Source organism: Punica granatum, chromosome 8 (genome assembly GCF_007655135.1).
Source record: "Punica granatum isolate Tunisia-2019 chromosome 8, ASM765513v2, whole genome shotgun sequence".
NCBI lineage: Eukaryota > Viridiplantae > Streptophyta > Magnoliopsida > Myrtales > Lythraceae > Punica > Punica granatum.
In genome coordinates this window covers 4,921,062-4,942,469 of record NC_045134.1, presented here as the reverse complement: position 1 = coordinate 4,942,469, position 21,408 = coordinate 4,921,062, and the positions used below count along the sequence as shown (strand labels likewise).

Here is a 21,408-nt window from a genome sequence, read left to right as displayed (position 1 = left end):
CTTTTGATACTATCCAAATTCCAAGTGCCTAGCATAGAACTTCCATTCCATTGATTGATTTTGTGGATATGTTTAGACTAAAAATGAGAAATCACTAGAGTAAAACAACAAGTCTTTTTATGAACTAAATAATTGTTGATATTTAAAAGATATTGCACTTGGTGAAAAAATGGTTGTCAAAATCTTTATATGGATGGGGAAGATACGCATTGTGAATGTGAGGTTCAGTGTCCAAGGTTGTCCTAGACTAGGACCTACGGGGCTCGAAATTGACGATAGATGGACTTGAGGAGGTAAAGTGGTTCATTGGCAAACTTCTGAGGGTAAAATGGGAAGACTAAAGATTTGCTCTTTCCAGCGTACTTTCTCATTGCCGTCAATGGGCTAGGCCTCCCTTTGGCACTCGAATTGTTGGGCTCGGCACAATCACTTAGGTCCGAGGAAAAGTTAGGCCCAGCCCTAGGTAGGTAAAGTTATAGGCCGATAAAAGCGAGGAAAGGACAATTCCGTAAAGAGACCGGAGAAGTTCCCATTTTGTATTAATTCAAATCCAAAGTGAGAAATTCTTACTCGAATCATGTATAAGATAAGTTGGTTGACATATACTAAATCTAAGATCAATACTAGTTTTCATATTCGGAGAAGTTCAAATTTTTTTTTATCAAAAATATGAACTATTGAAAATGATACCATTAGTAAAGAACCTCTGCATGAATAACCGATTGAAATGGTACAATTTGTCGACGTCTAGAACGATAAATCCCTCGAGACCGATTAGGAAGTTCCTACTTCCTACCATCCAGCTCGGGTGCGACCGAATTGCTACAATCAAAACCTTCAATCATTAAATTAGTAATGGTCTCAAATTCAAAGGCAAAATAAAATATAGTTTATAACTTTATAATAAACAAGAAAAGAAAGGAAAAAGGAAAAGGAAATAATAAATAAACTAAGTTGGGATGAACAAGGTCGTGGTCATGGGAGTGGCACGAACAAACAAATGAATGCTAGATTTGGCACCTATTATCGACAGCCGCGTACACGGAAGCAAATGTTTGAAAACCAAGATGTGGACGTCAATATGTCGTTCCTCCAAATCCTTCGCACCCTCTCCCACTCAAGAAAAAAAAGTTCTAAGAATTATTTCTTTTCCTTTTCTTTTGTCAGGCATCCCGGCTTCGTCTTCGTCGCACCAGTTCTCACGGCACACGTGAACTCCATGCAAGCCCAACTATGCAAGCCATGAAGGCGAACTTATGCTCCTGCATAGGGCTGGCAATATTTCACACGACACGATAACACGACACGGAATTAAACGGGTTTGAGTTGGACATTTTTTATAATCGGTCTAAACGGATCCAACCCGTTTAAACACGGTTAATAAGCGTGTCTTATCGGGTTGAACCCGTGTAACCCGATTATACACGATTAAATCTGTTTATTTAAACATGTTTAATCGTGTTACTATAATCATTTAACCCGTTAACTCGTTTGGATTTACCAAAATATCCTCATGTAATTCTAACTTCCTAAGTCCCTAACCTAATTTCCTTTCTTTCACCCAATCCAACACATGTCGTGTTAACGTGTTCGGGTAAACGAGTTAATCGGATAAACATGTCGTGTTAATGTATCCGAGTAACTGAGTTGATTGGATACACAAGTTGGGTTAACGTGTCCTGATAACATTTATAATCGTGTCATGTATACGTGTACCTATTATGACACGTTTCGATAAACGGGTTTAAACGTGTCTAAACGGATTGACACAGATATAAACGTGTCGTGTATGGGTTTCCAAAACCTGACCCGTTTAATAATCGTGTCGTATACGGATTATGACTTCGATGACACGAACCCGTTTAAACACGACACGACATGAATTGCCACCCCTGCTCCTCCATAACACCACAGTGACTCAAACTTGGGTTTTACAAGTACTCGCACCATTCGACTGGCGGCCCCGTGCCCGAGCCTTTTGTTAAGGTACCAATTTTTATTTTTTTTATATTATACTTATTGTTATAAAATAATGTTGTATTATGTTATATTGTCTATCAAGTCGCAGTCAAATAAAATCTTTCTTCTGAAATTGGTCCAAAAGAAGAACGATATGTTAATTTTTCTGTATATAATTTTTTGTGTACATGACGAAGAAGAAGAAGAAACTAGAGGCCTGCTATTGCCATTGTATAGAGCTGATACTTCCCTCCACCCCTCTCTTTCTCTGTCTCTCTCCCTTTCTCTCATCATACAATACTCGGAAGAAGAGCGACCCGGGAATCCATCACTTCTTGCTTGCTTCTTCTCTGCTCTCCCCGATAACCCAGAGGCGGCGATGGACAACGGCAGAGACCCAACGGAGGAGGCGAGCGATGATTCATCCCAGACAGTGAAGCAGGGCATACAGGATCGATCCAAGGTAGAAAATTCGTGTCTGTTTCTTCGAAAGCTTTCGACTTTCGTGGGATTGATTCCGTTTCCTGAGATGGGTGTCCTTCCCTTTTGTGTAGAGGGTTGCCAAAACCAAGGAGATTATATCGAAGCAGGCCAATCAGACCAAGCAGATCCTCTCCAAGCAGGCCGTTAAGATCGCCAAGCAGGCTGAAGAGCACGAGAGATTCATTAACAAGGCAAGCCTTTTCTTTCTGCCTTTCCTTTTTCAAGAGCTGCTGCATGAGGAAGGAGAAGCCTGTCTTGTGGAGCTTCTCATTTGGTTCGGTGTGGTTGAGAGCTGAGGCTCGAGAGGGAACCTTAATGTTGTGTCGTGTTTCAATGATTGGCACTTCCCTGGGTATTGATTGTAACACGTGAAGATTGCGCCGCTGGGAAGGACAACCAGTGGATCTTGTTAAATGCCACAGTCAATCCATCTCTTCCAATTATGATGTCAGGGAGTATAAAGTATGGGTGGTCCTAGAACATAAGGATTGCCATGGAATGGTATTCTTGGAACCAGAGTGGGACCCGAGTTTTGTTCTTGAGGCCCACGGTGTTTTTACCAGCACAGCATGCAATGTGATCGGTTTAATCGAGTCATGGAAGATTTCCTCATATTGACTAGTTCATACTTCTGTTCGGTGGATATGCTTTGGCTCTCTTGAGATTAATGAGTAATGTGTTGGAAGGCAGTTGCTATGAATTTAGCAGATAGCCTGCAGGGTGCTGAGAAGTCTTGTGATCAATTATCTCTGATTGGTAGTTAGTAAGATCCTAATTTCACTTTGTCTTGGTTTTTCAGATAACTCATTTTTTTGGTGTTCTCGGGTCTGGGGGGTTCTGCTTCCTCTTGGGAGCCAGTAAGTTGAGCTTTTCTTTTCTTTTTTGTCTCATGGAGATGGATTTGAGCATACTTGTGGTTTGGATTTCACGATTGTTCCCTCGGGTTTTTTGTTCAGGACCGCAAGACATTCCTTACGTATATTGTTTTTTCTACGTCACTTTTGTCCCCCTTCGATGGATATACTACCGGTTCAAGAAGTGGCATTACTATCTCCTGGTAAGCCCTGACATTTCCTGAGAGAAGTTACCGTTATGGTTGCTGTGTCTGTTCGGCTTGATTTAGGTCCAACTTGGGTTCTCATAGTGAATAGTGTATCAAGTTGTTATGGGCAATGCTCATTCACTCTGATCTATTTTGCGGGTCAAGAGGCAAGTTAACAGACGTTGCATCGTGCGATGCATTAGAAAATTGGACATTCTGGTGCTTTTGGGATTATGTTAATTGTACTTTTTTGTGATGTGGAAGTCATTTAAAACTTGGTGAAAGGATTCGGGAGAAAATTGATGTGGATTAAGTAAAATCTGACCAATCGGAAACTAATATGTTGGAGTAATTGAAGCTTATGTCTTCCACAAATTATCTCTGTCATTGCTTACCTCACTATTTGTCTCTACTTTGTTTCTGATTTCAACTCTCCCAGGATCTGTTTCAGTGTATCAATTCCCTTTATATACCCATCATATTGCAGTTGCATGACAAGTAAGGATTGATACCCTGGTATTATTTCAACAGGATTTCTGCTACTATGCCAACACCATCTTCTTGGTTGATCTTCTTCTATACCCGAAAAATGAAAAGCTTTTCATGATCTGCTTCTCTTTTGCAGAGGTGAGCAATTAACCTTTAAATTTAGTCTATTTTTCAGACTGATACAAGTCCTCCCTCTTAGGTCTACTGAATGCTTTTCAGGGGCCTTTGGCTTGGGCATTAATCATTTGGCGTTGTAGCTTGGTATTCAGCTCTGTAGATAAAATCATCAGTGTCCTTATTCATCTTTTACCTGGTGAGTTTGATCCGCCCAAGTAAACAAAGTTTTGACTTTCAAATATAAAGTTATTCAAGCTCATGAGGATTTTCTATATCATGCATTCTTCTATAATTTTCTTAGTAATATTTTATTGCAGGGTTGGTGTTTTTCACGATAAGATGGTGGAATCCTACCACCTTTGCTGCAATGCACCCAGAGGGAACGGCCAAGAGAGTTTCTTGGCCTTATGTAGAGGACAAGTCGTATCTCTGGACTTGGCTGTTTTTGGTTCCCTTATTCGTTTACACACTCTGGCAGATCCTCTATTTTCTCATAGTCAATGTCCTGCGTCGACAGAGGCTGTTGAGAGATCCTGAAGTAATGACTTCTTACAGGTACTCTCGATTGTTATAAATGGTGTCAATTCCACTCGTCTTTTAATTCATTGGAGGTTGTCTGTGTCCTGTTCAAGGGCGCTTACAAGCCAGAATTAAAGGGCCTTTTCCAGTCAACCTGTTAGTGTAGTGATCACATTGAGTATTTGGTACCATTTGCAATTCCATGACGTAAAATTTCCCTATCTTCCAGTCTATATTGTCGTTCCATAGAACAATATGGACCATAGATTTTTTGCGGTCTTAGTAGGAGTCTTGGATCTTATTAAGTAGGAAAAAAATTATTTGTATAATTCGAAGGTTCTTTTGGACATTCATAGAGCCCAATAAACTAAAGAAGTATTTTCAACTTCTCTTCTTTTCCTTCTTTTGTTGGCAGGGAACTCTCCAAGAAAGCGCAAAAAGCCAATAACATATGGTGGCGACTGAGCGGCATACTTGGGGACCAAAATCGAATGCTCATGTTCATCGTCCTCCAGGCGATATTCTCTGTGGCTACCATGGCGCTCACAGTCCCAATCTTCTTGTCGTACAGACTATCGGTCGTTTTTCAGATACTCAAAGTGTCTGCAACTGTGTGGAATGGTGCAAGCTTCCTCCTAGATGTGATGCCGAGGCAGGTCATCCTCAAAGAGAAGCTCAAGTCTGAAAGGGGCACAGCAGCAGCCCAGCCCCAGCAGGACCAGCCCACAGAGAGCGATAGCCCGACCAAGGTAGAGAATTCGTCTGAGGGGGATGAGTCATAGCGCAGTTGTTACTCAAATTTCAACACTATTCAATTGATTGGTGTATTACTGATTGCTTGCTTTCATGGTTAGTTTTACGATTTTACGAAATCAGTGGTGTTCATTTGTTTAATTGGGAAATGTGTACAAGTTTAGATTTGTTTTGCTTATCATAGACTTGTATGACCTTGTTTGCTTTTTTGCTAACACCCTGGAGGTAATTCGGATCGAAGACTGGGACTTGTAGTACAGGCAACAGTTTTACAGCAAATGTGGTTGGTGCGATACATCATATATGCCAAAAATTGATGCATGATCTTATCTTCTACTGAGGAATATACCTGAATTCGATCACCAAAGATCAATTTGCCCGTCTATATTCATATCTTAGAACTCTGTTATCATGTTTTCGTCCTGCGAACACCACATACAAAGTGTGCAGGACACCACATACAAAGTGTGTATATAGTCTTTGGTCGAACTTAGCGTACACTGTTACTTCCGTGAAGAGTACTAAACCGAATAAATGCTCGGAAAAAAGGCTAACAACTTCCTCTGTTATGCAAGTGAACAACTCCCTGGGGTTGGTGATTTCTCGTCAACAAAATCGGGAGCTTGTAGTTTCTACAAATAAAGGTTTTTCATGAAGTAATAGCTTCTTGGGTACTCTCGCTCTCTGTGTTATGCAAGTGGAAGATCTCGATATACTTGTAGCGCATTTGAACCGAGGAAAGATCTGTTCATGATGCTGCAAGCATTATCATCACTTTCACACTGCGTAACACCCCACGGCGATTGATCGGGATGGCATGAAGGAATTCAAATGGACGTCATTGGAACATATGTTCGCCTTATAGCAATGATTTGAGCAAGAAATCGAAATATGTCATTGTAATCCGCCATATGTGCCAAAAAGAAACTGACGAATCTGAGTCTCATCTTTTTGTAAGGAATATACAGTGATTTGATTCTCACCGAAACATCGATCTGCAATTATTTATGTTCACCACTTGAAAAAACAATAATTATATCCCCGTCTTCCTACGACCAAATGACGACGTTACATATACTCTGGCCACATTATATGATATCTTCTGTTTCCGGACTAATATTTACTGAAAAACTGTGCAGTACGTATTCGGTTCTCGGTTGAATCTGTAACAGAGCTTACTTCCTGCATTTTGCCATGGAGAAAGCAATATCTACAAGAGAACGTGAATTTCTGCATTTCATTCTCGCTGTTTCGACCTGAAGTTAGCTTCGGAGCATGAATACTGCTATTATGACCAGCAGGAGGATGGAGTAGACCATTGCCTGCAAAAATGAACCTGAACTAGCTCAGCCTGCATTTTCATGCTATCGTTCTCGATGAACTTTCATGAAAATGTTTGATGGGTGGAATGAAGACAGATAGAGAGAGTGAGTACAGCAATAGCAGATGCAGCGAGGCCTGCTCTTTCGCGAGGATCCTTGCGGTAGTAGTTCCCGAAATAGAGGACTGTGGCATAGTACCACATAAACGGGCATAGGAAGCCAAGAAGAAACCTGAGAGCAGCAGAAAGATCTTACCTTCGATTTACGCTTCTTGTACAATTTTAGAATAGGAAAGACTTAGATCAATAGGGTACTTACGAGAACCACCCGACTCCACACCCAAAACAAGGGAGGGGCTTATCATAGATGCCCCCGAGTTGGTAGTCTTCGGGGTCTTTGATGAGCATGTACTTCATCTTCTCGCTGTCGGTTGCATCTGTTGCTTGCCCTGTTTCTCACACACCAAACAAGTCCATTTCATATACGAGAACATGTAGCGGATATGAGACTGAGTGGATGAAACGAAAACAGGTTCGCCAGCACGAAAACTAAGTGAAAACTTTCATCTCAAAAGTTCTTATTGGAGTTCGGTGCTTGTCACTACCTTTGAATACCAAATTCCGAGCTGATGGCCGTAAGAGCTTCTCGGAAGCAGTTCTTCCCATCTCGCGCCCATTTTTCAGGCCCTCTGTCTCATCCATTGTTGTGTCTGTGAATCAAGAATGATATCTTTTAGTTGGGAAATAATGAAATATATCGTTCACGAACATTAAATAAGATGTAGGATGCAGAAGTTGGTGACCGCACAGGGACACGGCTGCAGATTTCCGCAACACCAACTTCGAAATGGAATAGAAGTCGCACAATTACGGGATTTACAGCTGATCAAGCTAAGAGTTCTGCAAGTCCACCTAATCGAGTTTTTAAATTAATCAAATGGAAAATTAATATGCCGGGAAACCCCTAGAGGCTAACGTAGATCCATTTCTAGAATGATAAAATAACGGAGGCAAGAGCAAATTCACGGACAGGACTGATTGAAGCTAGCTCGATTTTGTGCCTAACCAGTTGCAGGTTGCTGTTGACATGGAGAAATGACAACCTCGCAGCTATAGAGGGACATATAAAGGCAGACTTGTACAAAACAATAGAACACGTTTTTGTACAGACAGTCCATATGTTACTTCTCAGCAATGCTCTTATCCTGCTAAAAGGTTCCATTAATAGATGTCCATTCTTTTCCCGGAATCCAGTCCCATTCATCTCTGACATGAGAACATGCTTGAACCCGACAAGAGGTTACGGAGAGCAAATCCAGAACAGAATGCAATCCAGACAACGTCAACACGATCAAATTGGATAAGTTCATCATGGACTTCAGTAAACAAAACGGGCCCGATACCAACCCCGGTGTGTCGACAGGAATCCCCACACCCTATGCAGCTCGACACTGACGTGCCAAAACTTTACAAAACAGTGTGCCTGAACATCACAACCGGTGGTTGCAGAATCCCAGAATCCATTCATGACTGGTTAACCCAAAACAAACTACCTTTATGCAAACATGCAGTAACTCGCAGAAAGTAACAACAATCATGGGACAAGCAAAGCAGAAAAATGAATCGAAGGCGAGAACAGCCCTGGCGATGAACCTGGGATTGGTCTGGTTCCCCTTCTGATGATTGGGGGATGGAAAGAATAAGAAAGAGCCAAGAAAAGGGATGGTTTTTTGGGATTGGAAGGGGAATGAGTGTTTTACATGTCAAGCAAAACCAAACCAAATTAAAATTAAAATGGTTCTTCTCAATCATCAAGCATTAAAAAATTTGAGAGCTGAATGAAGAATTGACTCCCTCTGTGTGTCTTTTCTTCCAATCATGGCCAGAAAATGATTTATTCGTCAATTTTTATTTATTTAATAATTTATCCCCTAAAGGGGCTGGCGGTTGGAAATGGAATTTCAATTTCATCTTGTGCAAAATGTTGGTAAGGTGGATCGGAATTCCATTGCCGTTGCCAAAAGCACATATTCTTTCCATATAGTCAAATTTGGACCCTCTTATTCTGGGCCGAAACTAAATGGCCTTTACTACCGGGCCGATTCGGTCCGTTATGACATAATTAGATCATGCGATATCATGGGTTTCAGTTTTTTTTTTTTAATATCCTTCTACCGTACTCGAATGAGTCCTAGAGCAGCAAGGTTTCGGAGCCTCGAGTTGAGACTGTTCATTCTGAGATGTCCATGGAGTGGAGAGCTCACGAGCATCCCTCGTGACGGTCATCTGGTTAATTTTCAGGTAGATTTTACCCAATTATGCACGACATTAGCCTTAGGAGTTAGGACACTTTCTTTTGCTGGATTAGGAGTTAGGACTCTTCTTTGTCAAGCTTTTGCGCGGTTCCTAGCAAAGGGATGGATCAAATCTAATCTAATCTAATCTAATCTTCCATATCTGAGTGGGAGCATGCACCCGGCGCATGGAAATATCGACCATTCATTCACAGTTGCTTCTGATCTGAGTTAAAGGTTTGACCGGTAAGACAGAAGGCGACGCGAATGGAGAGGATAACCATAACCGACCAAAGGCACCCATTGGTCAACAGAACGATGAAGAGGAACCTTCTTTGACTTTCTTGTTTTCTGCCAAGGTTGTTGTGCTGTTGCTTGCTCAAGCTTCCACATAACTGCCGACACTCTGCCTCACCGTTAGTGGGCCCCCACAAACACGTCTACCTTGTTTGGCATTCCCTTCTTACCCGGAGAGATTTACATTTGGTTTCGTCGGTTCAGGTCGGGTCGAGTTGAGTCAATCGTTGCATAAACACCTGGTACGATCCGATCGGAATCTCATGGGGTTGAGTCGCATGGTTTGCATTGGAATTTTTTTTTTAAAAAAAGAGAGATATTGATGGAAACTCTCGTGCAACCGTGAAAGAGCTCAACAAGGATATCTATTATTTATAGATCATGATTCATCATATAATGTCTACCTAATATACAGATCTCGTAAATATTAAGAATATGCAAAAACTTCTAAATCTAATCAAATCTCATATATGTAATATCCCTATGCTCTCTGTGATTTCGCGTAGTTAATTGAAAGTAATACGACGAGTTCCTAAAATATTTTAAGCTGCGTGACGCGACGAGAAAGAGCATATTATGTCCTTGTATGTCACACCGAATCCGGCTAAGCCATATCTTGTCCCGTTGAGGATATATCCGATGGTTAGCGATTGAAAGCGCGAGGGCGTTACTTGGAGCGATCGTAGAGGTCAATAATCCGGTATCCAAACAAGCACTTTCCTCGAAGTCCCAATCAACCGTCCTTTCTCCCACCCAATTAGAATCTGAAGTACCCCGTCATAACTACCGCCGCCGCCGACACCACTGAAGCACCGCCCCCTGTCCTTCCTCCCTCCTCGTAGACCCTTCTCCAAGAGAAAGCATCCACCTTTTCTTCACGCGTTCATTCCAGAGACTGCTTTCAACGGTGAGCATCACCATCGAGCCAAAAACAGAATATATTCGCCAGTCGACCCAGGCAAAGAGAGAGAGAGAGAGAGAGAGAGAGAAGGACCACATTTGTCTGTGTCTGCTATTCCCTTCTTCTCTGGGTTGCTCTGCTAGCTGGGTTTTGGGTCGCTGGCGGTTCTTGATTTTCTGCGAGGGAGTTCTTGAAGTTCGGAGATGGGAGACGAAGCTCGGGTGGATGGAGAGAACGGGGACGTTGGCGGGAGGAGTGATCGCGGCTCGGTGCTGGACATTTACCCGCTCAGCGGCTACTACTTCGGGTCCAAGGAGGCAATCTCTTTCAGAGACGAGACAATAGCGGATCGTGTCCTTCGGATGAAATCCAAGTAACCCCCTTGTCTCGTTTCTTGTTCACTTCACCTCTGCTTTCTCTGCTTTTTCTCTGCCGTAGCTGATCTTTCTTGATCTCGCTGATGATCAGCTATGCAGCTCATGGCATGAGGACCTGTGTGGAGGCGGTTGTTGTGGTCAGTTCCAAGTTCTTGTTTGAAACAATCAGCCCTTCTTTCATGCTTCATTTTGTGATCATACTTGCAAATTAGTCTCCTTTTGAGATGTTCGGTGGCAGTTAATGTTTTAGGTTAGATGATCTCGAAAGGCGATTCTTAGGAATTTGTCAAAGTTGTGATCATCTATGGGCGTTTTTATGCCCAAAAGATCTGCTTTTTGTTTGGCGGCAAGTTGCTAAATCCATTCCAAGGATAGTTGTTTGTGGAGTTGGGTTAAAAATAGGAACTTTACTTGGCAAATGAGGTTAAGGAATAGTGATTATTGTGAAAGTTGAAGTCGAGAGCGAAGAAGATTATTGCGGATCAGATCATGAAAATCGTAAAACGGATACCCTTCTAATTCAGTCTGTCGGAGCTCATCCATGTCCCGTCAGATGGACATCTTGGCACCTCATGTGCTTGAAAGAGCAAGAGGGGTCATCAAGTTGTATTCTTGGCTATTGTTAGATGTGTCTTCTAAACGTGGTGCTTCTTGGCGCAATTGTCTTTGTATATGTTCTTTGAATCAGGTCGAGTTGTTCAAACACCCCCATGTCTTGCTGTTGCAAGTAAGGAACTCCACCTTTAAGCTGCCTGGCGGTCGCCTAAGGCCAGGAGAATCGGGTAAGTTGCCCTCCCTTTCATAAGCGACCCGGCTATTTACCTTAAATCTAATTTTGGAATTTCAATTGGTGAGGTTTTTTCCTCAGAGATTGAAGGGCTAGGACGCAAGCTGTCCAGAAAGCTTTCTGTTAGTGACAGCGGTGATGAGAAGGAATGGGAGGTAATAACTATTATCTGGCAATGCTGGATTTAATCAAAAGTCTCAAGTTGTGCTATATTTCCCTCAAATCCATATTTCGTTTACTGTTAGTAGATTGGAGAATGCCTGGGGATGTGGTGGAGGCCCGACTTTGAGACGTTATTATACCCTTACTTGCCCCCAAATGTCAAGAAGCCAAAGGTCATTCATTTTCTGATAAATGGTTTCTTCAGGTTCTTTTCTATTTAATGACCTGATCTGATGACATGTTTTTGTTTGTCCCTTGTGATATTTAGGAGTGCACAAAGCTGTTTCTTGTGAAGTTGCCTGTGAGTCGGAAGTTCATCGTGCCCGGAAACCTGAAATTGCTTGCAGTTCCATTGTGCCAGATCCATGATAATTCCAAGGTGCATATTTCCCCACCCCATGGACCGTGCATAGTCGTACTCTCATATAAAGAGGTTTTAATTTATTATGGTGTGATCTGATTTTTCTCATGACTGCCATTCACCAAGTTATTAGTTCTGATCAATAAGATTCAAGATACGGGGAACTGATTTTCTTTCTTGGTTCATGAATCATTATTAATCTCACTCAGGATGCCACCACTCGCATTTTCGCTAATTGTGCCACATCACTAGTTATAGGACGAGGAAGTGAATATAATTGAATGATAACTGTAATTTGTATGTAATTTCTTAACTAGCACCTTATGATTGTCTGTGGTTGGACAGACTTTGTTTTCTTAATGTGAGTTACGTTGTCACAATTCTCCTAATGCAATAAAGTTCTGTTTCTCTGCAGACTTACGGGCCGATAATATCGGGAATTCCACAGCTGCTATCAAAGTACTCTTTCAATATTGTTGACGTGGAGTAAATATTAAGGAGCGGAGTGACTTCTGCTGGGACGGTTCTGTCTTTGTAGAAATATGAGTATCTTTTTTGTTTAGTCGCTTTAGCTGGCATATATAAACACACTTGTAAATATTATGAAAGAGGGCCTGTTGTACGGATTTTGATGTCAAAACAGGAAATGTGTTCACTGTCGAATGTATAAATAAGCGTTTAACAAGACATCGAGGCATAAGTAGAGAGGAGGCATAGTATATGTTATCATGCATTGAAGCATTTCTCAAAATTGATTCTTCTGTACATTAAATGTAAGTGCTGCAAAAGTGTTATGTGTAGTCAAGCCGACCTATATCAGAGTACTCGCTAAAATGAAGGTGAGTCGTCCTCGTGGAATAGTGTTTCCAGTTCTCCAGATGATACTTGACGATCTATTCAACACATAGAAGTACCCGTCAGGACGACACAGAAGATCGTTTTGTGCCATTTTTAGCGTCTTTGTATTAGCAGGGCAGCCAGTTCCTTGGTCACCTGTTCAAAGCAACGAATAATTCATTAAACTCTTGATGGTTCAAACAGACAACAGAGAATAAACAGAGTTCTAGTTCTGGATTCGTACTCTGTACTGGGAGATGAACTATTGGTTGCCAACTTGATCGATGATGGGTTGGTTTTCTTATCTGCGAAGGGGATACCACGAAATAAAAGCCATGTTATTAAGGAAATAATCAAAGGTTTATCTAATCTTGATGCATCAGTTAGTCGATAAGCAGTATGATAGTTTGCTCGACGACATTAACAATTCACTCCTCAAATGACTTCAGTTTTATCGACGCTCTTTCCTTACAGTCAATTCTTTACCACATATCTACAAGCAGGAGCGAGGCTGATGCTCTATACCTGGTCGATTGTGCGACTTTTTGACAGCTTCGAAATTCTTGTATGTATAGCCAACGAAACTGATATCCTCAGGGGTCAAAAGTATCTGCGGTTTCAGCCATTAAATTGACATAAAATCAGGAAAGAAAATACCCAGAAATCTGATGTGCGCGATGGTGTTCATCTGTGCTAACTGTGATGAGTGGTCGATCGATTTCTCCGCATGAGAAGTTAGATGCTTACCTTCCTCGAAGGTCCAGATCCTGTCCGAGAAGATGCTGGAAGATCAACCTGTATATCGCATGTCCAGAAACATCATTTGTTTTGGGACAGATAAATTGGGATCCCGTAAAATATTCTGAGGTTCCACTGCTATTCATAGGCGTTAAGCCAAAACAGTGTAGACTAACAGGAAACATAACTTGGGAAGACAAAAGAACTTGTGCTCCTAAGTAAAGATCTTCCGAGAATGTCCAGACTCCCTCACCTCATCAAATTTCGTGAAGTTCTGGGTATCGAGTTCCCCGTCAACCTGTGGCTTAAAAGCAGCATCCATCTCATAAAGCTTGTCCCATTCAACATCTTTGAACCAGGGATGAGCCTGAAATACAATTCAAACCACCAACTCATCGATCAATAATCAAATGAGATTACGATTCTCCTTACTTTGTAGTAAACGAAGAAAAGAAATACGATGTGTACCTTAATTTCATCAACCCCATGAGTACCAAGCCTGTTTTGAACGTTGCAAAGAAGCCCGCAGATCAGGTCCTTTGCTTCAGGTGACAACCTCGAGTCTTCAGGGAATTTCAAGTGATTTTTCCAATGCACAATCTGCATAATTCATCAGAAGGATCTCATAGTACAACAACAGGATTACGAAAACGACACTTGACTAAGATGTATGATGCTGAGAAAAATGAACAAGGCGGTCAGAATTTACATGCTGACCTTTCGGCATGTCATTATCGGGTCGTCTGAGAAAAATGGAGGATAGCCCAAAAGCATCTCATACATAATAGCACCAAGTGACCACCTGCATGCAATTTGCTACATGAGTAATTTCCATACATAACTAAATTTCTTTGTATATTCCGAGTGAAAGATAAGTCCTTATGACGAGCTGACCAGTCGCACTCCATGCCATATCCTTTCTTGAGCAGTACTTCAGGAGCAATGTAGTCCGGAGTGCCAACAGTAGAGAAAGCCTGCCCATAGCAACAATTTGAGGGAAGAAGTTATAATAAAAGCACGAATTTGGTCAAATTAAATGACAATCAGAGCGAGAATGATACCAGTTTTCTCCGATTTATCTGCCAATGTTGGAGCTGTTCATGGGAACTTTTCCAGTGACCATTGTTCTCGGGCAAGGATCCATCTTTGCTGATGCGCTCGTCTGACTTCTGATCATCGGATTGTGGCGGCAGAGCCTCATTTTCATGTATTGCAGGTAAAATCGAACAGTCCAGGGGCTTGCACAGACCAAAGTCTGATAGCTTCATGTGACCGTTTTTGTCCAACAAAAGATTGTCCGGTTTTATGTCCCTGCAATGAAATGGTTCGATTCTCATGAGACATTTTCTCGGAAAAGAATTGAAAACGAAACTTTCCCATGTGTTCAGACAAGAAACTCCTACTCGATTGGAAAATGCTTTCAATCAATCATGGGATATCAGTTATAATCTCGATGAAACCTGACTTCAGCTAGTCATAGCCTGGCCGAGCAGGATCTTAGTGGAGCCAATTCCGGCTGCATATCATGCTGGGCATGTCTACACAGGTCGAAACAGAAGATGTCCTGATCTTGGTCTAGGATGGCCAATATAGAATTCACCGATACACGCGCTTAAGAAAGGGGTTATGTGTAGAAAGCATATTCTACATCAGATGCCGATGATAACAGAGTATCGAAGGAAAAGGAACCGACCTGTGGATGTAATTGTGTTTGTGAATGGATTCAATGGCGAGAACGCTCTGCGCAATGTAGAATCTTGCGACGGTTTCAGTGAGGGTCTCCTCTCGCATCAGCAGAGTCATCATATCACCCCCGGGCAAGTATTCCATGATCAGGTAGAGATACTCGGCGTCTTGGAATGAATAGAAGAGCTTCACTATGAAGTGGCTCGCGACTTCAGCGAGCAAATTCCGTTCGGCTCTTACATGTTGAACCTACTCATACGTATAAATCTTAATCAAGCACCAATGGCGAAAAATCAATGTCACTTCGTATGCCAATGATTACAGAGGCTAGAGCAGTTATACCTGCCCTCGGCTCAGCATTTCTGACTTCTTCAGCTTCTTCATCGCGTAAATATTGCCCGATTTCTTCTCACGGCAGAGCCTGACCTATAACATGAAACCACTAAATTTCTCGCCACAATTACTAACAAACACGGTAACACGTTCTGCATAATGCGGTTCATGCTAATAAGCGGAATTACACGGGAGGATATGCGTATCCCGTATATAGCATGCTAGATGCTAACCTCTCCAAAGGCCCCTCTCCCGATGATTGTCAGTAGATGGAAGTCGTCAACGCATATCTTGTGCCTCTTGAGTCTCATGTACTCGGTCTCTGTCCGCTCAAGATCCTTAAGCAGATTCATCTGCTCCTCCTCCGATACATGCAGAGCCGCAAGCTGCTTCTCCAGTTCCGACCGCCTGTCATTGGTGACGAGGTACATTATTTTCCGGATAGGCAGACAACACGGCACATCCCCGAAGGAGCATTACATATCGAAAGTTCTCCGAATAACTTCGCTGCTCCAATTTCCAGGATCGATAAAAATTAAAGGTACAAGCAATTACTGATAAGATCAGTTGATTTAATTAGTTTAATTACCGTTCCTTGCGATCTTGGATGTGTTTCATTTGGGCCTTGTAGTGGCTCTCGATGAATTGCTTGGCAGCGGCGACCCTCTCCATGGTCAAGGTGGAGCCCACCTTCTCCTCGTCCTCCATCGCCATTGGCCCCACCTTGCTGCTGCTGCCTCCTCTGCCCTTCTCCTCCTCCTTGTCCTTTTGGTGATTTGCCATTTCCATGGCCTGCTAATGCAATCTTCTCTCTCTGCGTCCCCCTCGTTTGTGTGGTCGTGAATTTCCTGCCATGATGATCCGTGTGACAAATTGGAGCACAATTTCGGGCCGTTCTTCAATTTATTTTTCGGCAAAAATAAGGAAAGTTTTTTTTTTTAAAAACAATAATTATCTCATTTGACAGCCTATTTTTAGATTTGCACTAGCTTGGGAAGAGTATCTTAGGTTTGTTGCTCCATCTCGGATTACTAGGCCCAGTCGCACCTTCTCAAGGGCTAGCTCGGTTATAAAGCATATGGAGGGCTAACTTGTTTAATTTTATGTTAAGAGGAATTACCGTGACATATATGATTATATGCTTATTGAAAACGATTAAAATGAATGGCCACTCTAACGTCAAAACGTGTTGGAAATCAAAATATTACCGGGTTAAGAGATTCCGAGTTTAATGGGGATCGTCCACTTGCGACACCCAGCACTCCTAGCGCCCTGTCCTCTCAAGGACCATATAATGCCCTTGCTTAGGAGTCAAGCAAACCCCGGAGAAAAGTAGTCCGTCATGTACTTCTGTTGCAAGTCAGATGTCAATGAACTGGGGGAGAAAACAGAACAAACCAATGGGACAAATCCCATCAGATGCAAGAGAAAATTGGGTTTGTTTGAAAATTTTGGTCGGTCAAATCCTATGAGTTCGAGGTAAAAGTACTCATCAAGGCAACCGTAGAATTTCCCGGTATATTTGTACAACAATTCGATCGGCAAAAAGTAAAAGAGGAACTCGGGAACAACTGTGTTGACTTTATCGTATTTAATGACTAACAGCAGCCAAAAAGAATGACAAGAAAATATCAAATCAAAGAGGGGGGTAAAAAAAAAAAGTATGTCGGTTCGCTCTAACACTAACTAACGCTAAGGAAAGGTTCCTGGAAGGCCATGGTGCAGTAGATTGTGGGCGATGTGATCCCGGGCCTGGGCGGCGCTCATCGATCTAATACCGTTGCTATCAGGGATCATCTCATCATCGAAAAGCTCGAACCTCAGCTCAGGGTCTATCCCCTCGTTTCTCATCTCGCAGACGTTGTGCAATACACAGCATGCTCCTAGAACAACCGGCAGGTCCTGTAGTTTGATCTCCGTCCTCTTCTGCAGGCAGGACCACCTTCCCTTCAGCCTGGCAAAGGCCTCCTTCGCCACGGCCCCAATCTCCCCGACCTTCTCGTTGAATGCATGCTGGCCCCACGTCAAGTTCGGGTAGGTGTACGGGACGAGGACCCAGTCCATTAAAGGGTACCCGGAATTCCCGACGACCCAGACGTCCCTCAGAAGGCCTTGGGAAGCCCGCTTGTAGAGAGCCGAATTCTCCAGGACCAAATCATCCGGCATCGAACCAGGCCAACCAATGCAGACATCCGTGAACACTCCTTTTGGGTCGACCACGCCTTGGACGGTGACTGAATAACACGTCTTCCCGTTCCTCTCAGTATGCCGCCTGTTCAAATAAGCTGCCGAGTTCTCCTTCGGTGCGATGATTGGCACGTGGGTCGTGTACATGGCTCCACCTACATTTGGAATCCCCCACTTCATCTCCAACTCGTCCTTAATGGCCTTCATCCTCTCACCTTCGGGCCAGTTGAGAAACTTGGGCATCAAGACATTCTTTATCGCCAAGCAGACCTCTAGGACCAGCTTGTGGCAGGTGGATATCCCGAGCCCGAACCGCTTCGAGACCAACCTCAAGGGCTCCCCAGTCGCAAGCCGCCAAACACACACAGCAACTCGCTGACGTACAGGGATGGCGTCCCGGAGAGTCGTGTTCTTCTTGGTGACAACAGGGTCGAGCTCCTGGCAGATGAGGTCGAATGTCGCCCGGCTCATCCGGAAGCAGCGCCGGAACTCTTCCTCCGGAAAATCCGGGTGGTTGCACCTCTCCCACCAGTCCTTGGACCGGTCCTTAACCCACAGCCTCCTTTGCTGCTGCTGCTGCTGCTGGTGGCCACTCCCCGACGCCTCTGCCCCAGGCGAGACTGGCAACGAGGAAGAGGGGCGGGCCCGCTTATTGGTCCTTGCGGGAGCACTCACAACCTCAAGCTCATCTTCCCCGGCCGGTCCCTGTCCGTAACTCTGTTCCTCGTCCAGGAAAAAGCTGGAGTCCATAACCCAATCGCTGTCCTCCTTGAGCGGCATGACGGCTTCCCCGTGGACCTCGCACAACCGCTTAAACGGGTTAGCGAGCTCGTAGAAGTGATCGCTGTTGTCGTCGAACAGGGCATAGAACTTGGAGGGATCTTCTACTTGTTCCGGGTCGTCCTGCGGGTGACTAGGAAATGGGAAAGGCGTGATTTCCATTCAAATATCAGATGGGTGGGGTGTGGGAACGCAGAGATGAGTTTGAATTAGGATTGACTGATGAATCTCCCCAAGAGATGGGCTGGAGATTTATGTATATATATGTACGGGCTATGGATGAGTCGATTCCAGGAGGCGCGTAGGGAAGAGAATAGAAGAATAGAAACAGAGAGAGAGAGAGAGCGTCTGTGTGAACGGGGGTGGGGCAGGGAAGGTGGGGCCCATTGGAAGTTGACTTGACTTTTGGATTTGGTTCCTTCGCGATTAAAGAAAAGGTTACTTACGCGGTGGGGCTTTGTGGGGAAGTGGGTTTTTAGGGAAAAACAAGGAAATTGGGCCCATAGGAATATATATATATATTTATGGAAGGTTTGAGAGAAGCTTCCTCAGTCATCTATTCTTCCCTCCTCCGGAAATTTCAGCTCTTTTTTTTTTTTAATTTCTTTTCAATATTTTATTTATGGCAACTTTTGCATTTTATAAGTCGGCAACATTAAGAAAAAAGAAAAAAAGAAAGGAGAATTTTGTAGTTGATGCCCCAAAGGGTTCGAAGAAGAATCTCTCTTTTGGTTACAAGACACGTTTATAAATAAACCTACTAAAAATAAGAAAAAAATCAAATAAAAGGTACCGATTGCATCAATGATAATTATTAAACATAGAACTTCCTAATTTTAGATAAAAATGTTTACCACAACTTATTTTCAAGCTAAGAGTGGGTGGTATTGCAACGAGTCCTCATTTCTCACCAAACCACACATCCCATTTATCTCACATGGCACTGATGAATTATATATGGCCATCTGTAGCTTTGTGCTTGGAAATAAACCCCTTCTCTTAATCGTAGATTGAGCATCACATGAAAATTGGACCTAGTAAAATGAAGAGTACATTTTTTAAATAAATATTTTCCTACATGATATCCCAATGAGACAGGAGAACCAGTTTAGCGACACTAATAGCCAATTACGAATCGAGATGTTTCATGTTCAATTCTTGTCAATGGAATTTTCTGTGACCATTTGACTCACTTTTCTTAATCTTATATTAGATTTATGAACTTCCCCCTATAGTAATTGACTAGAGTATGAATAACTTGAAATAATACTATCGACTCGAATAACGCATATATTGGTGAAAATTTAATGCCCTGAAAACTTAAGGGTTCTCCGCATGGTTAGTCCATGGAGGTAAGTACGAGCCTAAGATTAGGCTGGGCGGCGCAGTCAGCGGGCACTGGGTGGATGTTCTGGCAGTATGTCCCTTGCTATTGGTCTCGATGCATGGCCAACTTAAGACATATGGAAGCATGTTACAGCTTTCTTTCTTTCTTTCTTTTTTCTTTTTTTTTTTCGGTGGATTACGGTTTCTTTTTAATAAAGAAAATTCATAGTCATTGTATTAATATAATAGAAATGGGGAATCGAAATTAGTGGGCATGTACGAGTCTAACTGGAAATGATTTAATTCGAAAATTTTGGTTCCGAGTTAACAACTTGTATCATTATACTAAGTCACATTCCTAAAATATTATGTTCACCTAATAAGGTTGTTACATGCGCGCTTACATACTGCCAGCAAGAAAATAATGATATTGAATAGGTTGACCTATAGATACTATATTACCTTAATTTACCTTGACCGAATAATAAGAATATTAATTTCTTTTGAAGAAAACAAAATCTCCTTAGTTGAACGATGCATGGCTTATCCGGTTTACCTGATTTAAAAAATGAATTAGAGAAACAATCTTACCAACCATAAATTAAACAAGATAGCCTACTGGTCATTTTAAGCATATGCTAATTGGCAACTCCAAGGGGTTCGGCCTAATGATTAATGTGCACCTAATTTTGCACCGAGATCCGGGTTCGAATTCCCTTAGAGCCACCGGAGCGCCTTTGGTGTAATTACCCGCTCCGTGCGCCGCCGGGGGTTCACGGAGCCCCGGGGATTAGTCGGGCGAAGCCCGGACGCCCCGGGTTAGAAAAAAAAAAAGCATATGCTAATTGGCTAGCCAGTAATAATAAATTGGAGGAGTCATCCCGATTTATATCATTGATTGAATAATCAACGTCGACAAACACGTGTGACGTATCATATTAATATGTACTAAAAGAACGTACGACTTTAATGATTGTTGACACGTTTGAATTTTGATTTTGTTTTCATACAAGTAATTTGACCACATTGACCCAAAACGTGAAGTCAAGTTCTAAAATGTTCCTCTGGACGAGATGCACATGGTTTGTATTTAATTTTATTTTTTTTTAACAATTAGGATATTGTGCAAACATCATTGAATGGAAACATTACTAGATTGGGAAGGCAATCAAACTATATGTGCCTTTATTTTTTTTTAAAGGTATATATATAAACGAGGCCGAGGCACAAGGAAAATAATAACAATACATAAAATTTTGATTAAATTAAAAGAAATCTGTGTAAGGATAGCTCCAATAAGATCTCCAGAAAGTAGAGTCCTGACAGTGTTTGGAGTTGTGTGGCAAACATGCAATGCCAAAGGTAAACTCAACGACCACCTCGTCAATGAATTCACAAGGGGATTTTCTTTCCGGTATAAATGACTGAATTTGACAGGCTATTGGATGCGGTGTCTTGTCTTCCTGAAATATTTTTTGGGCTAGGAGGAACACTATTGGACGTAAAAGAAAATAAGGGACTAGAAAACATATGCCTCATTGATGGAAATCAAACTCAACTTTTTATTAGTTCCAGATCTAGCAATGAATAGTTTACTCCAGTAGTACGTACTCCCCCTTTCTCTGTTGATAAATCATCCTTAATCTACTAAAAGAATAG

At 42.4% G+C, this 21,408-nt stretch overlaps 5 protein-coding genes across 8 annotated transcripts; 2 read left to right on the top strand and 3 right to left on the bottom strand.

The window, feature by feature from the left end:
- Window positions 1–2,110: 2,110 nt before the first annotated feature.
- Window positions 2,111–5,691, top strand: LOC116188275 (uncharacterized membrane protein C776.05). Its single transcript, XM_031517519.1, has 8 exons — window positions 2,111–2,422; window positions 2,514–2,633; window positions 3,242–3,299; window positions 3,399–3,499; window positions 4,016–4,111; window positions 4,193–4,286; window positions 4,408–4,645; window positions 5,025–5,691. Exons 1-8 carry the CDS (start codon window positions 2,114–2,116, stop codon window positions 5,389–5,391), a joined length of 1,383 nt encoding a protein of 460 aa, XP_031373379.1. The 5' UTR covers window positions 2,111–2,113; the 3' UTR covers window positions 5,392–5,691.
- A 585-nt stretch (window positions 5,692–6,276) lies between these two features.
- Window positions 6,277–8,563, bottom strand: LOC116188276 (60S ribosomal protein L18a-like protein). Of its 4 annotated transcripts, none has more exons than XM_031517524.1 (5): window positions 7,492–8,563; window positions 7,289–7,393; window positions 7,003–7,132; window positions 6,798–6,915; window positions 6,277–6,684 (listed from the first exon to the last, which is right to left on the bottom strand). In XM_031517524.1, the coding sequence occupies exons 2-5, from the start codon at window positions 7,383–7,385 to the stop codon at window positions 6,625–6,627; spliced, it is 405 nt and encodes a 134-aa protein (XP_031373384.1). In that variant the 5' UTR covers window positions 7,386–7,393; window positions 7,492–8,563; the 3' UTR covers window positions 6,277–6,624. The 4 variants fall into 4 exon arrangements, with proteins under 4 accessions (XP_031373384.1, XP_031373380.1, XP_031373383.1 ...); XM_031517520.1 differs by having other exon boundaries at window positions 8,237–8,563; XM_031517523.1 differs by having other exon boundaries at window positions 8,337–8,562.
- Window positions 8,564–9,994: 1,431 nt separating this feature from the next.
- On the top strand, window positions 9,995–12,613 carry LOC116188118 (pre-mRNA cleavage factor Im 25 kDa subunit 1). The gene is made up of 7 exons (XM_031517275.1): window positions 9,995–10,548; window positions 10,644–10,689; window positions 11,241–11,334; window positions 11,421–11,494; window positions 11,588–11,674; window positions 11,770–11,880; window positions 12,278–12,613. Exons 1-7 carry the CDS (start codon window positions 10,379–10,381, stop codon window positions 12,350–12,352), a joined length of 657 nt encoding a protein of 218 aa, XP_031373135.1. The 5' UTR covers window positions 9,995–10,378; the 3' UTR covers window positions 12,353–12,613.
- LOC116188116 (serine/threonine-protein kinase 38-like) lies at window positions 12,571–16,798 on the bottom strand. The gene is made up of 14 exons (XM_031517273.1): window positions 16,665–16,798; window positions 16,046–16,304; window positions 15,690–15,864; window positions 15,466–15,549; window positions 15,131–15,372; window positions 14,499–14,748; window positions 14,332–14,411; window positions 14,155–14,239; window positions 13,906–14,037; window positions 13,691–13,804; window positions 13,447–13,494; window positions 13,225–13,309; window positions 12,944–13,004; window positions 12,571–12,855 (listed from the first exon to the last, which is right to left on the bottom strand). The coding sequence occupies exons 2-14, from the start codon at window positions 16,243–16,245 to the stop codon at window positions 12,852–12,854; spliced, it is 1,560 nt and encodes a 519-aa protein (XP_031373133.1). The 5' UTR covers window positions 16,246–16,304; window positions 16,665–16,798; the 3' UTR covers window positions 12,571–12,851.
- Window positions 16,799–17,012: 214 nt separating this feature from the next.
- Window positions 17,013–18,679, bottom strand: LOC116188117 (protein ALP1-like). The gene has a single exon (XM_031517274.1). The coding sequence runs from the start codon at window positions 18,583–18,585 to the stop codon at window positions 17,149–17,151; it is 1,437 nt and encodes a 478-aa protein (XP_031373134.1). The 5' UTR covers window positions 18,586–18,679; the 3' UTR covers window positions 17,013–17,148.
- Between the last annotated feature and the right edge of the window lie 2,729 nt (window positions 18,680–21,408).